At 34.1% G+C, this 14,120-nt stretch overlaps 1 protein-coding gene across 3 annotated transcripts in view; it reads left to right on the top strand.

The window, feature by feature from the left end:
• The window catches only part of LOC114331339 (nidogen), an 85,980-nt gene that overhangs the window by 48,319 nt on the left and 23,541 nt on the right, over positions 1 to 14,120 (top strand). For all 3 annotated transcript variants that reach the window (XM_028280872.2, XM_028280874.2, XM_028280873.2), the window contains exons 10-13: positions 2,998 to 3,351; positions 3,477 to 3,692; positions 6,074 to 6,214; positions 10,798 to 11,052. In XM_028280872.2, coding sequence (XP_028136673.1) covers positions 2,998 to 3,351; positions 3,477 to 3,692; positions 6,074 to 6,214; positions 10,798 to 11,052 — 966 coding nt within the window. The remainder of the gene's footprint in view (positions 1 to 2,997; positions 3,352 to 3,476; positions 3,693 to 6,073; positions 6,215 to 10,797; positions 11,053 to 14,120) is intronic.

Raw genomic sequence — 14,120 nt, forward strand, 5'->3', positions numbered from 1 at the left:
TTTTATATTGGTACCAAGATTTTATTTATCGTATGGCATAGATACAGTAAGAACACATAATTTGAAAAAAAAAGTATATAAAACGTTACATGAAGTACCTATCACAAACGAACATCTAATGCAGAGGTCCCAACCAGTGTGCCGCGGCACACTGGTGTGCCCTTAAGTCCCTGTAGGTGTGCCGCGAAATTTTACCGTCTTTTTTACTAGTATATTTACTTTTTTAATTCGCCGTGATAATAACTTTTACCGACTATTTTTCATCAATCATTCAATCTAACGTAATTGAACAGTTTTTATTTTGTAAAGACCTCCCTGAAAATACAACAGAACTCGACATTTTTCAATTAGTGAACAGTTATTTTATCACTGTTGGTTTGTCTTGGCTGTCTTGTTTGAGTGTTTGCACAGACTGTTGCCCTGCGATGGTAGGACAGTTAACAGGGTTTCTGATAAGGAAAATCCAGATATTATTTTTTACACACTGTTTTTTACACAGAGAAGCACTTCTTGCTAAATCATTGATGCCTGAACTGAATGACGTTTTGCAAACTGTTGTGAAAATGGTGAACTACATCAAAATTAGGCCTTTAAAAGCAAGATTATTATAACAGTTTGTGTTCTGCTATGGATTTTGAGCATACGCAGCTATTGTTGTATACATAAGTAAGATGGTTATCTCCCGGACGTGTCGTTCAAAGATTCAATGAACTTAAAGAGGAGCCGTTAGTATTTTTTACTTGTGAACTCTAGTAGTACTCTATTGATAAAAGTAGTTCCTTCCAGCAAGAGCTTTTACTGTGGATAAATAAAGTTGAAAATCCAGCCTCGTGGGACATGCTTGAGTTAACAAACAATTGCAATGTAGAACCAAATCTCTCAGACCTTTTTTTGAAGTCTTAGTAAGCTGAATGACAATATCAAAAAGTATTTTCCCTCCCTCGATATGTCATCAATAGACTGGATGTGAAATCCATACATCGAGTTGGCTTATGACACGGCCTTGTTCACCATTGATAGATATAAAAACGACCGTGGACTTAAGTACAGTAAACTAGTTGAAGAAGCAGAGGCTCAGTCAAAAGCTCATTAAAATTTTGTTTTCTTAATTTTCCTAATTAGTTTCCAAAATGAGCACAGCATTAACTCAATGAATTATGTTTTAAATTATATTTTTAAAGAATGCAACATAGTAAAAAAATCACATAACAATACATTATGATTATACTCATCATAGAGATTATTTACCCAAGTGTGCCGTGGCTGAACGAGTTTTTAAGTTACTGTGCCTCAAGGTAAAAAAGGTTGGGAACCGCTGATCTAATGTATTAATGTATGAATAATATAAAACATTTTCGGTCGAATTCAGGAACTCATCGAAAACTCCCGGGTACCGCCTTCGGGACAGGCGCGTAGATAGGTTTTTTTTCTAGGGGGGGGGGGGTACTTAGTATCTTATTTTAAGTGCCGAGAGCAATTTTTTGCGCCAGATACCACGCTCAAACAGCTAGGTAAATTTGAACTTTTATTAAAGTTTATTTACACAAGAAAATACAGAAGTAATCATTGGGAAGTGTATCATTAATTTCTCCTACATCTTTTAGTATTTTATTGCTTCTATTAGAATGCTTCTTAGGGGGGGTACTGTCCCCCAGTACCCCCCTTATCTACGCTGGTGCTTCGGGAGCATTCCTCAATAATGTGAAGAACGGTCTGCTGTTGCGCACCACAGTCATACTCAGGAGTAAGGTGTAAGTTTCCCCATCTATGCAAGCTGTAAGCACATCTACCGGTACCTGTTCTTATTCTGTTCAGCGACGTCCACGTATTGCGGGGTAGTTCAAAGCCTGGCGGTTTCTGATCGATACAGTCCATTTGGTGTGCTTCCTGTGGTGGGTCGCTCTCCCATTGTCTTCTCCAAGCGTTGATGAGGTCGAAATGTTCCTGATGTAAGGAGGTGGCTCTTAGTATTGGAGGATATCTGGAGCGCAGTCTGTTCATTTCGATATCAAGCTTATCATGGTGGGTGGGTAGTTGAAGGTTAGCCTCGATTTTTCGATATTCTCTGAGAAGAGAATGACTTCTTGTTAGTTTCGGCAGTGACATGTGACTCAAAATGGGAAGCCAATAGTTCGGTGTTGGTCGAATTGTACCTGAGATCATTCGCATTGTCTGGTTTAATTGGATGTCAATAATCTTCGTGTGTTTGCTATTGAGCCATACCGGCGGAGCATATTCAGCCGCCGAGTATACGAGTCCGAGAGCGGATGATCTGAGTACGGAGGCTGAGGACCCCCATGTGGTGCCACATAGCTTTTGGATTATATTATTTCGCGTCTTCAGTTTTTCTGCCGTTCTTTGTAGGTGTTCCTTAAAACTTAAAGTTCTGTCAATAGTCACTCCAAGATATTATGGTGTTGTGTTATGAGTGAGCAGTCTGTTTTCAAAGTGAACGGAGAGTTTTTTGTTGGCTTGGGTGCCAAAACAGATCCCTGTGGCAGTCCATTGCTGAGCTTCATTTGGACACTTTTTAAGTTGCCCATTGTGACGTGAAAAGGTCTGTCGGTGAGCATGCTATCAATGAGTTTGGTTATCTTTTGGCATGGGATGGCACGGATTAGTTTGCAGATTAGTCTTTGTCTCCGGACGGTGTCGCATGCAGCTGATAGGTCAATGAAAGCAACGGATGTTTTTGCTTTCTTTGAAAAACCTGCTTCAATATGTGTTGTTAGAGATAGAATCTGATCTGTGCAGCTGCGGTTAGGTCTGAACCCTGCTTGCTCAATAGTTATCAACCCAAATATGTTGTTACTAATTATGTTGTGGATTAAGCGTTCCAACAGTTTATAGACTGTACCAAGGTACAGGTACCAAGGTATGTGTAGGTAACTGTCAACTGGTTGTTGGTTTGCAAGAAGTCGTGTATTTAGTATACTTTGTTTTTTTTTCGTATTGAGATTAAGTATAAATTGTAATAGTTATTATCACTATTTTCAGATTTTGATCCGTGCGAAGAAGGTCGTTCCCAATGTAGCCAAAACAGCGCTTGCGTAGTAGACAACGACTCATTCAGATGTGTCTGCAACCCAGGATACCAAAGCTTCTTCGATGGAAACACAACTACATGTTCCGATATCAATGAATGTCAAACTGGTCAACATGAGTGTGATTACAACGCTCAGTGTATAAATTTAGTAGGAAGCTACGCATGTCAATGCAATCCTGGCTTTGAAGGCAGTGGACACATATGCGACAATGCCAGAAGTTGTCAAAATGTTACCTGTAATGAAAATGCTGAATGTATTGAAAGTAACGGAATAGCATCTTGTCGTTGTATGGCTGGTTTTAGAGGTAAGATGAGAGTCAATATCTGGTGTTTATGTCAGAAAATGTTTAAAACTGAGATGCTATAAACAATTTACGAACAATAGTTTATAATTATGTTGATAGTAATAATTTGAAACATTATTTTTTAGGTGATGGTCAATATTGTAATCCTATTCCAGACCACAGCTGTCACATAGCAAATAACTGTTCTCCATTTGCTTACTGCGCTATAAACCGAGAAACCAACCAATACTCTTGCGCCTGTCTCCCAGGTTACCTGGGCGATGGATACAGATGCTTAGAAATTGAAACAACTACACCAGAACCAACTACTACAGAAACGGTTGAATATACTGAACCAGGAAGTAAGTAATTAAGTTGAGCAGAATTAGAATTACTCTAATTTTAATGAACCCAGCAGAAGTGCTACTTGCGAAAAGTACTATTTCATTAGGCCAGTTATTTTTTATGTTTAGCTATCTTCTGCATTTTCAGACAAATATTTAAAGACCCTAAAGATTATATCTGACACAGTTAGATATACCATCAACACACATAAATATAAAGCAGGGCCGTGCCGTGCTATGATGCGGTGAGGCAATCGCATCAGGCGGCATCACAAGGGGGCGGCATAATCAGTAAAACCAAAATACAAATTGAACCATAGGGCCAAGTGTCAGCTGAAAGTGTAAATATTATATTACATACAACGCAACGCTTATATTTTTCTATAACTTCGTCGTTATTCCGACATTGAGGTATTCGATTTATGGATTTATGTTTTTAGAGCCATGTTTTGTCTAAGCGAAAAAATGAAAAGTTGCAGACAAATGAAAATTGCCACAAATGAAATTGCAGAAAATCTTGATATAAGTTGATATCTTGATTTAATTTGATTACGAAAAGTTTGGAAACAGTGGAAGATAAATTTAAAATAAATGTTTTCATCAATATTTTAGACATCATCTTGATGCTTTGATTGATCGATTTTCGCTTCTAGAAACTCATAAAAATTTAAATTTTTGATAGATTTTATTATAGTTTTAAATTGAGGGAAATAGATGATACAACACTAGAAAAATGTTGAATGAATCTTCATTTAATACTTTCAATAGAAAAAGAAAAAGAATCGGATACAGAGTCAAATGATCTTCAAGAAGAATTTCGTGATATATCCCAAATGATACCATACTCCATGAAATCTTTGGAAGTTATGAACTATGTATTTGTGCCAAAATAACGTAATTTATTTATACCTAAATGTAGTTGTGCCACTAAGAATTTAATTAACAGTCCCTGTCTCGGTAGCTAGTGAGGAAAGAAGTTTTTCAATATTAACAATTATTAAAAACTTTTTACGAAGCTCCATAAGACAAACAAAACTAAAAAATTTAGCACTCATTTCAATAGAGTTCTCAGTAGCTGCTACTTTAGAGGGGTAAAATTGTAATTTTTGTAAATGTTGTTTTTTGCAAAAGTTTTGGTTCATTTTGTGTTTCATTTAATAAAAATAAAAGTTAAGTTTCAATACTATTTAAGGGCGTAGGCGAAAAATTTCGGTTTTTAAATGCATTCATTTTTTTCGAATCCTGAGAAAACCAATTAATATTTTTGAAAAATTTCAACGCAGAATGAAAGATTTAATTATTAACGAGGGCCCAAAGTCCCTTAGAATACACAAAAAGTTTCTGTTAAATCAGATATTTAAAATTAAAAATCACACGTAATTTTCACACACTTTTCTCTTTTTTTTTGTCACCCCTGTAACTTATTAAAATAAACATTATAGAAGTTTTCAGGGACTTTTGGTCCCCGCTAATAATGTAATATTTCATTCTGCGTTGAAATTTTTCAAATTTAAAAAGCGTCGTAGCCGAAATTTTGCGCCTATCCACTTTAGGGGCGGCATTTCGAAGACTTGCATCATATTGAATAGATGTACCGCATGTCTCTGATATAAAGTACCTACTAGTCCACGAGTCGACTTTCTTCATATCGAGAAGCACATGAAGAAAAATGCTTAAGTCTTACGTGGGAATAGATTATGGGAATATCCCTATTTCATTCTCGGACATATTTTATTCCGGTGTTTCTTGAGATTCATATCTTTATTCCACAATCTATTAAAGAGGAAATTTCAGGCCAATTTTTATTTGTAATTTTCTCGTTAGGAGTATGTCTGGTGGACACATTCCACTGTGTTTCTGTGGTGATCTTGCTAATGTCAGCACCATACTCCCTCATATTTCTTGTTGAACTCAAGATAAGTATTGCCTCGAGATACCTAAGCTTTCTGGGTGTGTTCTATAGCAGTATGCAAATCATCTCCTAAGGTTGAATTCTGTTCCGATGTTATAGAGACCAAACTCTTCCTTAATCTGATGGACAACCTATTTGGAAGCAGCGTTGTTAGTTTTGTAGTTTTCCTTATAATTTCACTTATTTTGTTCATTTGGTCCATTCTGATTCAATGAATATGACTTAAATAAGACTCTGTACATACGAAGCTCTCAATCTAGGTAGTATGAAAGAAGTTACCTACGGCGTGGCGTATCCTGCAGAGTGTTAGTGACAGTTTTTCTAGACGTGCAACAGCTATGCAGCTTTAGCCACATTGCAAAACCATTTTACTACATTTTTAGCATTAAATTTTTGTTGTAAATGTATCTGTAAATAAAATTTTTATCTACCAATACATATATTAAAAATTTTCTCTTCACTGATTTTTGGTAATCTTTAATTGTAGATCAGGAGATTTTACAAACATGTAATTCCGATGGTTGTTATTGTCCTTCTGGTTATGTAATAGAAACTGGTACGCCTTATTGCGTTTTAGAAACTACAACTTTACCAACTACTGTTCCGCATCCAACTGAAAGATTACCAGGTTTGTATAAAGTCTTACTGCATTTATATACAGTAGAACGTCAATAATCCGGATTAGTTGGGACCGGACAACATCCGGATTATCAAATTATCCGGAATATCGAAATTACCTAAAAAAAGCCAGTATACACATTAAAGTGCAACAAACGTTTTAAAATTGTATGTTTTCTCTTGTACAGTAAAGTGTCTAAAAATAGAGGTGAAATTAATCAAAACACTTTTTTTATGTTTAAACACTGTATTGTAATTAATTTATAATAGCAACATGTGTACAGTAAAAAACATCAGACATTATTTGGGCTTTTAAAAAATGTGTAAAATATTTTTGAACTGCGGTAGAGGTTCGTTTTTCGCACCTAAGTTCTTAATTTATTTTAAAGGAATCAGATATTTTTGCTAGATACAAATCCGGATTATTGACGGTCCGGATTTTTGACGTCCGGATTATCGACGTTCTACTGTATAGACAGGTAAAATGATATACTATTTCCTGTCTTAGGATAATATTATACACTTGCGAGCAAAAAAAACGACCGACTCGATAAATTATTGTAGTTTATGCTTAGTAATGCCATGTTGGCTTCTTTGAATTAAAACAACTGGTGCAAAAATATACTGTTTATTATAGATCTCCCAAAAAATAATTGTTTTATGTAAATTGACAATCTGTAACATTTTGCCTACTTCTGTCTTCTGTATGATATGAGACATGCAGCAAAAATTATAACGGGCATGTTCTACGCAGTTTAGACCTCTATGAATTTGCCGGTGGTCGTCTCAGTCGCTTTTCAAACGTTGACGTGTGTGTCACTTCGAAGTGCAGTAAGTGAATATTTTATAAATGGATACTTCACCGGCGAAGGAGAACCAGGTAAAAGCATAATTATGAGAGCGCTAGCAGAGAACAATAACCACAGAGAAACGACACGCCTTTGATCTTTCGTGGCTAAGCCGACAACAACCAGAAAGCAACCAGAGCGGCCATCGAAGCAATAGTCAGTAGGCATATCACACAATATAAATTCGTAAATAAAATTAAACATTTATGTTGACTTTCAATAAATATAAAATATCTCACCGAGAAAAAAGTTGCGTACAGGGCCGGCTTTTGTTGGCATTCTTTATAATAATGGAATTATTTTTGATTTACAAAAGGTTGCAAATATATCGCACAATGCAAAGTAATGGTGAAAATCATATGGATTGGAACCATAAATGAAAATACCTTTTTGTTTATCCTGATTTTGGCATTGAAAGACCAATAATAAAATATATCTATTTATTACGGTAGGTGTGACATTCACTGCTTGTTTTTGGCTTGGCTGATACAAGATATAATTTGTTCGTCGAGGTATTTCCTAATAAATTATATTTTTTAATATAGGTTATCGAAAAAAAAAACACAGCCATTGTAACGGCCACGGAAATGTCACAAACTCTGAAAGTTCCAATTATCTTTGGGTGACAAATGTTCGTGATCGATAACAAGAAACTTTATGTTGAAATTGAATGTCAATATTGTTCTTGTCTTGGAAACCTATCAAAAGTACATTTTTCCTTTAAAGTCGAATACCGGAGCAAACGAATAAAAACCCAAGAAGTACTGTAAGAGTATATTTCTATAAATATAAATAGGCAACAATCTAAACAATAATAAAAAAAGTCTTATACGAATCGTTACAATTACACCGATTTGTAACATTACATACACTACATACATTCAGTATCATTGTAAATCCAAGATGTCCACCGCTATAAAATGGCGGATTACATATTTTTCACAACTACTTCAATATGGGTATCAAATAAAAGTGCTTGACTATTAATAAAGAGTTCATTATAGAAAATCCAAAAGGGCCGCCAAAAAAAAACAGAGTTTGATTCGTACAGCCCGTATACAATGAAAATTTACCTGTTTAGCAATAATATGATTACAGCGGTATTGTTTAAGAATCAAGCTACAACATATTAAGAAATCACTTAAATCGGCCAACAGGTTTAGGAAATACGAGATATCAAAATGACCAAATTTTTAAATGGGCTGATTTCTATGCACGCAAGTTTATTTCTCCCTCGCTTTTTTGCGGCACTCCCCATCGGCTCGTGCCAACAAACTTCTGCGCTCGTGAGAAATATGTGTTTTTTCTCACTTGTTGTACAATATACTATTTTTAACTGAAATGTACACAAACCTAAAACGATAATCTTTTTTGGTGGTTCTTGAATATCTCCACCGTGGTCAATTATATTGCTTATATTGCATGGAAATATTGTAGGTACTGCGTCAGAGACTAATGTTTTTCTTGTACCTATTTCCTTTTAAAATAAGCTTGTCTTCAAGGTGCAGTTCACAAATCCTATAACTATTATATAGTGAATCCATTTTAAATAGCAAATCTTGTCTGTTACAAGCTTTTATCCATGCTTGGGCACTACAAATGTTAAACAAAGAATTTATAGATTTTTAGATAGAAAGATATTTTTAAATTTTATGGACTATATATGGACTCTGATATATCTTTGGAGCAAAAGTATGAAGACATTTTACATTTAATTCTCTCCATGTTTCATAATTTGACAATTTTTCTTGAAGTTGAATTTTATCTCTGTATTTTAAATAATAGTAATAATAATAGTTTTAATATTTTAAATAGCTCTAAGCAGTACAAATATTGCCGAACGTCAAGAACCTAAAGCTTGTCACGCACGGGGACCTATACTATAATATTCGGTGATAAGTGCGCTAATACCCGAAAAAATAACGCAAAAAACGGAAAACATAATACGTTGTGAAATAAAACACAAGACTACAATATAATATCGATGTATCCACCTTTGTACCTTCCATCCACAAAAGACATGTTAAACTAAAAAATCGTCTATTTTCTTTGTTTCTAAAGATATCAGGTACATTCAAAAAACAAAATGTTAACAAAACATATGACTACAATACGATTTAGATGTATACTCCGATCGATATATTTAATCTTTGTTATATTTAACGAATTAAAAGTTGGCAGTATTTTTGTATACTGCACTGCAGAAGGTAGATAAGTATTTAATTTTTTCATAATTTAATGTAAGTTTGTTAATTTGCAACCGTGTTTTTGCAATTTTGAAGTCTTGTTCTGCTATAATTTTAAGATTTTCAAAATTATCGCCCCAATTATGTCTCCAACAATTTTTAGTTTGAATAGTATTTTTTTGCGTCGTTTAAATCAGATCAGAAATTGTCGTGTATATAGAACTCTTTATATATTTTTATTTTATAAAAATAGAATATCTTGGAATGCGATGACACCCGGACAACATCTGTTTTGACCTGGTTGGCCCTTTGCAGACTTGCGTCTGTTATGAAATACATGCACTGACACCAAATTTATTATTTTTTGAAATATCCGTTGCTTGGCAGAACGAAGTTTAGTTTTTTTATGCATTACTTAGGGGTAATGTATACAAGAAAATGAATCACTTTCGTTATGATTTATTATCAATAATATTTAATCAAGTCAAATTAAGACTATTAGAAACCTAATAACTAATATGTATAAATTACAAAGCAATAACAATTACCTGTTATTATTCTTAGGAAATCTAAATAAACTTATTCCTCTTCCTGTCGCAGAGGAACATCCGTGAACCACACACGAGTAACCAGACATTTTAACTATTATGTATAATTATTATATAAATGCTCAAACAAACTTGTTAAGTCGAGTATTTACCATACACGCCTACGGACTATCGTAAAACAACCAGAGCGACAGAATTAGCTGGAATTAGCATGTGTTGGGAACACTTAAAGCAACCAGGTTCACGCATGCGTCTACAAAAACAGTACACGTTTTAAGTACGGTCGTGACGCTTCTCTGTGGTTATTGTTCTCTGGCGCTAGTCAGAGGACTGTCGCTCGTTGCCTCTTTATGACGCCGTTCCGTCTGCAGCCTCAAGGTCTTACTGTCAAGACCAGGAGTCCGGTAGCTACAGTCGACGACCAAGTTCTGGTCGGCGTCGTGTAATGCCAGAGAAGGATGATCGATTTATTTATTCATTGTCCTGAGAGCCTTGTGGAATCAGCGCACGACACGAGTTGAGCTTCAACAATCCTTGAGAAATGTTCGAGGTGTCACTATCACTCAGTGGATAGTTAGGAGATGAGTTTAAGCTGCAACTTTAAATACCAGACAAGCTAACACGGGCCCAAATTGAATACACGTCAGGAACAAACTCGACTTCAGTTTGCACGAGAACACGCCAATTGGGACCTTGGCCAATGGAGCAGAGTTTTATTGTCTAACGAGAGTCGAATGTGCTTGTAAAGCACTGACAGAAGACGATGCGTCTATCGAAGGCTCGGAAAACCATTTTCCCAGTGCTGCAGTGTCAAAACAGTGAGCTGTGAGCTGATTTGTGAGACGTGTATGTTTTGGGGTGGTATATATGTATATTTAGAAGGAAAAACAGAGCTTTTGTTTGGGCACGGTGATGGTCGCGGAGAGGGTTTGACAGCGGTTACAATATACAATTACTCTATAAAGCTGAGCTTATAGTATTATAGACAGTAATTTTTGCTTTACTTGATAGGTTCTTGCAGTGTTGTTAACAATTGCCACGCAAACGCCTCATGTCTCTACTCAGATATCCTTCGTGATTATGAATGTATATGTAACGAAGGTTTCGAAGGAAATGGATACTCGTGTGAGCCAGAAGTAATTTCCTGCACTATTGTTGATAACTGCGATCCTCAGGCTACCTGTGCGTACGACGAAACTTTGGGTAAATCGAAATGTATATGTAATCCTGGATATGTGGGAGATGGATACTATTGTACTATCAGTGGTAAGTAGATAATTCAATATACTATTTAGGGGAGTGCATATAGATTTTCACTTCGGAAAAAATCAAACAAGATAGAACTTTTTGTAATTTCATTTAGAAATGTTTAATAAACAATATAGCAAAAAGTTTTACTCGAGAAGTGGATGCTTCATTTTTTATTAAACAAATGAACTGCGAAATTAGATGTTTTTTTTAAATAACTCCGAAAATATAAATTTTAGAAAAAAAACTGACTTGACCATTGCAAATATCAGAAAATTTCACAAAAAAAACCTTATATAAAGATTTTTCTAAAACTAAAACTCTAGCTTCTATAATTTTTTATTTTTAACGCTAAAGTCACCCTTCTCACAAACATTGGCGCACTGTAAACTAGCGTACGGCGAAGTGCACGGTTGAGTTATTTTAATGTAATTCTTTAACTAGTCAATCAAATGAAATTTTACAAATTGGACATGAAAGAAGAATAATTAAACTATCTTATGGTTATAATAAAAAGAAATATAATGTATGGGCATAAGTACGGTGTGGGCTGAAAGTGAGACTTACATGAATTTTGTTTAAAAATTATTTAAAAATATGTAACTAATACAATTTTTCTTATAAAACTCTAAATTTTGCACAACTTACCTTTCAAACATCTTACTAAACGATGCGCGATGTTTTATTAAAAAAAAATCTCAAAAATTTAATTTAAATGATACGACTTCTCAAAAAATGTAATTTTTGAAAATTTTATAGTTTTACTGAATTAACACCACTTTAAGACGGTATTACTCAAGTTTGAATAGATCAGTTACAGTTTTGTAGGAGTTTTTTAAGATTAGGATGTAGTCTTTAAACTGCACTAAATTAGTTTACTTTAGAAATGAAATAAACTATTTCTTTTTAAGAAAATTAACAAAGATAACAAAAATGTAATACAAAAACCGAAAATTACCATCTAAAAAAATGTTTATACAAAGTGATCAAAACTTTTTCTGTAAAACTTACCTAAAATACATTTAATAATAAGCTTCAACAAAATAGATGTTCAACAAAAAAATTTTTTTTTAGTTTTTATACGGTATGTCTGCGTAACTTGGAACCTATTGATAACTTTTTTATTATCAGTCTTACGAAAAAAAGTTATTCTTTATAAAATACTCTGTATCGTATATAATCTAAGATGCAACCATCAAATATAAAATTTTATTAATTTTATACGAGGTATGTCAAAAAATATGAATTTCACTCAAGAGTAAAGTACCTTTATAATTTACAATTTCGAAAATTGTTATTAAGAAAAGTTGTTTGGAATTAAAACATATGTTTCAGTGTTCAATTACATCCTTCTAATTAAAATATTGTCAATAATAAAGCCACTTAACTCAATTCGTATTATTTACATACCTCGTATAAAACTAAAAAAATTTGATATCTGATGGTTGTATCTTAGATTCTAGACCAGGTAGAGCATTTTATGAAGAATAACTTTTCGTAAAATTGGTAATAAAAAAGTTTTCCATGTGGTACCTAGCTACGCAAACGTACTGTATAAGAGCTTCTATATAAGAATTTTCAAATTGCAATGCCATATTCGGATTCAGCATAACCAAAAACAAAATAGAAACATATTTGATCAAAGTAAAATGATGAATTCAATGATATTTTTAAAATTATTTATACAAAAAAATTGTTATTGTTTAAACAATTAATAAACAATTAGCGGCCAAATCTGCGAGTAGAACTTTTTACTTTTAACAAAAAAGTTTTAGAAGAATATAATGCATGTTTTCGTTCTAATTGCACTCCCCTAATTCTATTTAATAAGTTTTGCCGTATAGACTTTTTGAACAATAATACTTCTTCTTCTTTAAGTGCCTTGTCCTCGCAGAACATTGGCGATCAGTCGCATAATCTTTACTTTGTCCACAGCTGGCTCAAATACTGTCGTGGTGCTCACACCATACCACTGGCGGAGGTTCCTAAGCCAGGATATTTTCTGCATCTGGGGCCGCGCTTTCACTCTATCTTTCCTTGGATAATTATATGTAGCATTTCATATTTCGGATTTCTCACCACGCGGGCAAAGTACTCTAGTTTTCTTCGTTTTATGATGTTCAGTACATCTCTTTCTTTGTTTAGCCGCTGCATTACCGCTTGATTTGTTACTCTGTACAATAATACACTTAACAATAACCTATTTCAACGAGAATCTGATTTATAAATTCCATCCCTGAAGCGAGAATCTGGAAGGGCCTTAAAATACGCTTCCACAGCTGTTATGACCTCAACATTTGATCAACACGCTTTCCACGCATGTTTTTTTAGGTATTGAAACATATGGAAGTCGCTAGGAACCATATCTGATGAATACGGTGAATGCTTCAACAATTTGAACTTTATCTAACAATAAAACACTGAAAACGTTAGTTTTCTATACTTCCACAAAATTTATTACAACTAAGTGACTACAGGTGTTTCGGCAGAGTGCCTTTCTCAAGTGATATATGAAAAAAAAAATAGTTTACAATGTATTTGCCTTTTAAGTCTTGTAACTGAAGAGGTTGAGGAGTGGGGAGCTGTTTGTCTCGAGTTGGTCATTCAGAATTATATCCGTATTTTTTAATTTATTAATTTCCATAGATTCTAAAAAAGATAGCTTAAGGCCTTTATTTTGAATATGCAGAATTTGAAACTCTTCATTGAAATAATGATTATGATCTAGAAGGTGAAGTGCGTATGTAAAAGTGTCTGTTTTTTTATTGTTGAAAGCCCTTTTGTGTTCTGCTATCCGTTTGTCAAAGGTTCTGCCAGTTTGACCGATGTAAGTTTTCGGACAGTCACCACACGTTAGTTTGTACACACCACTCTGTAGTTGCTTTCTATTTCGGATTTTATTGTTCTTAATATATTTGCTTAAGTTGTTATTAGTTCTGAAAGCTGGTGTTATTCCTTTCTTTTTTATGTATCTGGCTATTTTTGTTGTTATCTTGTAAACTATATCACTTGAGAAAGGCACTCTGCTGAAACAGCTGTAGTCACTTAGTTGTAATAAATTTTGTGGAAGTATAGAAAACTAACGT

This window comes from Diabrotica virgifera, chromosome 1, assembly GCF_917563875.1.
Source record: "Diabrotica virgifera virgifera chromosome 1, PGI_DIABVI_V3a".
NCBI lineage: Eukaryota > Metazoa > Arthropoda > Insecta > Coleoptera > Chrysomelidae > Diabrotica > Diabrotica virgifera.